The following is a 4,504-nucleotide window of genomic DNA, read 5'->3' as shown; positions in this document are numbered from 1 at the left end:
GACGCGATTTTATGACATTAATAATATCCGGACTATTATATAATTGATGTAATTCTGCGTTGTGTAATTTTCTCCATTCGCCCGTTTCCTCATCGCGTTTTGCCCCGATGATTTTTCGAAGTACTTTATTTTCGAAAGCCCTAAATCTTTTCTCGTCTTGTAATGTAAGTGACCACGCTTCGCTGCTATTCGGTTAAGAAACTACTCGGTTCGCGGATATTGTCTAGGCGCTTAAAAATTAGAATTTACAGAACGATTATTTTATATATGTGTATGTATAAGAAATATCCGCTATAACTTACATTAAATCATAGTGTCGCCTCTAAACCGTCCCTACAAAGAGTGGCTTAGAAGCCGAGCCTACCGGGAAACGCGGAGATTCTTGGATGAAGAGTTCCGGAGATACCTCGGGAGTTCGCGAGATCAGAGTCGCCCGGCCGAGAACCATTTGCCACCACCATCCTCGTCACCACCGGCTCTGCCGGCTATACCTAACCAGTTAGAGGTTATACCTCCCCCTTAACCACCTTCACTCCCCCCTCAACCACCTTCACCTCCCCCTCGAACACCTTCACCTCCCTCTCAAACACCTTCACCTCCCTCGCAAAATCGTTCGCCTCCCCTTCGATCTCCATCACCCGCGTTTTCGGACACACTAACGGAGCGAATCTTTCCCGATACTCTCCCTACTCTCCAATACTATCACCCGATTCGTCGGTCAATCCTATCCAATTTCCCCCAGAGGAATTCCGTCCCCGACGAACTCCACGGCTAGCGTGGATTTCTTAGAGGAAATTCTTTCGCCCTCACCTAGATTTTATTTCCGAATCCTACAGAATGACACTCTCGAGTCACTCATCAGTCAATTCCCGCGGACTACTACCGCATCTATCTCTGAGGGAGCCTACACAATCGGCCCTCATTATTTCGATCCTTCCGAGGAAATCCAGAATGCCATCACTGGCCAACACTCAGCCTCCTGTATTCTTGTATTCCTCCCGAATTCCACCATTCCTAGTTCTAGTGGAATTCTTCTACAATCTTTTCCCTCCTTCCTCTGCTTCCATCCATGAAATAGATTAAGCAAAACCTATTCGATTCCTCCTCTAACACAGTGTACATAAAATGTATAGCCGTTATACATAGAATAGACTGTTGCGTCAGTAACTGTTGTAATGTATAGATTAGATATAATAAATATTATTATATAACTTATTATCATATAACCGTGTATTTTCCTTATTTGTTAGTTAACTACAATAAATAATGTTACTTATTCCTCTCGCTCTCATTATTCACTTTTAAAACCCCCTAATAAAACCTTGTATCATTAAACCTTGCCCTTTCAGAGCTCGTGGTTCATTCCCGAGTTAAAGGGATTTCACTGACTCGAAATTCGGACCGATGATCGCACCGCTCGTAGAAAACAGGTGTCATAGCGTCTTTACAAGACGTTGATCTATATTCCGAAGCGAGCAATAAAAAGGGTGCGTTCGACTCGAGGTATTTGCCTCTGTGCGGATACCTGCGAGACAAGAGTCTGATCACTTCCTTCCACTGATCACGTCCTTCCACACTTCATCTTTTCTATTCGCTTCTCTCTTTAAATCCATTTTCCGGAGCTTGGACGTAACAATAGTATTATCATCTATCACAAATACTATTAGCACGCTAATATTGTAGTAGTTCTTTTTTTACACACAGTGAATGCCCAAAATTATATAATCTTGCATAAAACCTTTAACGTAGACGTTTCGCTACCAAAAAATCATTGAGAAACAATTTATTATAAATAATATAAAACTATATAATAAAATTGCAAGATTTAAATATTCATAATAGATTTTTAAACCTCGCGATTTTATTATATACGCACGTACTCCTGCTGCGCGCTGATATACATGGTTTTTTCGCTTTCGCTGCTTTTCAAGAGTCGTTTGCTAGCGATATGTGTATGACGTGTACGTAAAAGATTTTATTTGAGATTATAGAGAAACATAGAGTTTTATGGATTCGTACTATAAATTTATATAAATAGAAGATACTATTAGAGTGGTAATAGTGTTAGTATTACATGTGATTGTGCTACGTATGATAGTTCTACGTACTTGTATAATAGTGCTACGTGTAATAATTTTACGTATGATAGAGTTACATGTGATAATATTGCGTTTTACAATACTACAAGCGAAATTTTTTTTCTTTATGCGAAGTTTACTACTATAAAAAAAAAGTTATAAGTATAAAACTTGTGAATATGATTTCTTTTTTCTGATATAATATTACTACTAAATGCGTTTAAAAAATGGATTGATACATGCAATCTTTTGATAAGGCGTGGGAAAAATTTTATTTGCATCTTATTCATAATAAAATCATCTGTCTTTTATGTTATCAACCATCTGTCGTAAAAAAATACAATTTTCATTATAATATTAAATATTCAAGTGAATATTTGAAATATATGGACAAAGAGAAATTCGATTTGATTGAGGGATTAAAATTAGTTCATCAACAAGTTTGTAGTTTGAATCCTTTTGTCACATGTGATAATGCTACACCTTCGGAAAAAACTCTTACAGCGTCATACCCAATTTCGAATTTAATTGCGAAAAATTTAAAGCCGTTCAGTGATGGAAAAATTGTAAAAGAATGCTTCATCGTAGTAGTAGAGTTGTTCGGAAATTCTGTGACTCTTGAAGAAACTAGCAGCATTCCATTAAGTGACAAAATTGTAAAATTAAGAATCGATGATATTACTTCTTTTTTAGAAAAAAAATTAAAATCTTTATTAACATTTTGTTCTTTCTTCTCATTACGTCTCGATAAAAGCACTGATAATCGACATGTGAGTTAATTAAATATTTTTGCTCGAATTGTGCAAAACGATTTCTCACATATCGAGGAACTTTTAGATTTAGTGCCATATATAATACAACAAGAGAGATTAATATTTTCGAAGCTGTTAATCGGTCTTCAAAAATTTGATATAGATTTTTTGAAGTTCGGCTATCGTAATAGATGGTGCAAAGGCAATGATAGGTACGAAAAATGAATTCTGCAGTATAAAGCAGCGAGGTTTAAAATTTCCTTATTCATTGCATCATACATCAAGAAGCGTTATGCGGAAAAGTTGTAAAATTATGCACTGCAGTGCAAACCGCCACAAAAATTATTAACGTAATTAAAGGCGGTCAAAAATTCTTTTCATCGGAAATTTCAAAATTTTCTCGGGGAGCATAACGCTATTTAGACAGATGTGCCCCTGTATTGTGAAATTCGATGGCTCAGCATAGGGAAATGTTAAAAAAAAAATTAAGAGAAGAGGTCTTTCTGTTTTTGCAAGATCAGGTTCCTGCTGAGTATAATAAATTTAAATTTTTCTTTGAAGATATTTAGATTCACTTTGTGAGCTTGCTCTAATAACTAACGAATAACTGACGAATTTAAATATTTTAAATATTTTAAACTTAAATATTTTAAACTTTATTTTTTTTTAAATTTAAATTTAAGTTTAAATATTTGAAACTTAAAACTGCAAAAACTAACCAAACCATTTCGGACTCGTTGGTTATATCGATTCCTTCTGCAAAAAGTTAACATTATTTAAAAATCATTTAGAAAATAATAATTTTCATTTTTTCCTCTCCTGCCAGATTCTTTTTGAAGAACACGGTAAAAAGTGTAATTTCAAAAAACAATTTAATATAAATTGAATCTTTAATAAATTAATTTAATACGCGTTTCAATAATTTCAAAACGTTAAGACAAGATTTAATTCTTTTTGAAAATCTCCTCACTGTGCAAATCGAGGAACAAAGTCTAGACTTTCAGAAAAAACTTTGCGATTTGCAATGTGAGATTTCTATAAAAACATGACAAGAAAAGGGGATCGAGTTTTTCAAAATTTTAGATGTATTGCGTTATTCACAACTAAGAAATTTTGGTCTTCAAATTTTTTTTATGTTTGAGTTCACATATTATTGCGAATATTCCTTGTCTAAAATGAAGTTTATAAAAACGGATAAACTTTCTCGTCTGAACAATGCATCATTGTCTTCATAGATGCAAATTAGTTCATCTACAATCCCTGTGGATATATCATCTTTAATACCGTGCAAACGATCCAGAAGATCAAATTAACTATTTAGAAAAATAATCGATTCTCTTTTGTTTGTATTTAATTAAATGTTTTACATTATAAAATATTTTACTCCCAAGTTGTATAGTTTATCTTCATCGATTATTTAATGGATTAGTCCTAACTTAAAAAAAAACGCATTTGCAATAGTATCTCAAAGGCGGCTCAACTATCGAGCGGCGAGCGATGAAGGAACAATGAGCGTCGCTTCGGGAATCGGCTCCAAATGAGCAACTAGTTCCGACTACTGCTATATAATTTAAATTATAGTCACAGTACATACAGTAGCGCAACTCTCTGTCGGCACTTTTGATGTGAATGTTGGCCAAAATAGAGTGCGCATGCGCGAAATAAGCAAATTAC

At 34.6% G+C, this 4,504-nt stretch overlaps 1 protein-coding gene across 1 annotated transcript in view; it reads left to right on the top strand.

The window, feature by feature from the left end:
* LOC108752117 overlaps nt 1–523 on the top strand; it is a 5,887-nt gene extending 5,364 nt beyond the window's left edge. The window contains exon 3 of the mRNA XM_018492748.1: nt 315–523. Within this exon, the coding sequence (XP_018348250.1) occupies nt 315–523 (209 nt within the window). The remainder of the gene's footprint in view (nt 1–314) is intronic.
* The last annotated feature ends 3,981 nt before the right edge of the window (nt 524–4,504 follow it).

This window comes from Trachymyrmex septentrionalis, unplaced genomic scaffold, assembly GCF_001594115.1.
Source record: "Trachymyrmex septentrionalis isolate Tsep2-gDNA-1 unplaced genomic scaffold, Tsep1.0 scaffold55, whole genome shotgun sequence".
Lineage (NCBI taxonomy): Eukaryota > Metazoa > Arthropoda > Insecta > Hymenoptera > Formicidae > Trachymyrmex > Trachymyrmex septentrionalis.
Note: the sequence above shows the minus strand (reverse complement) of the source record. Positions and strands in the feature narration are given on the sequence as shown.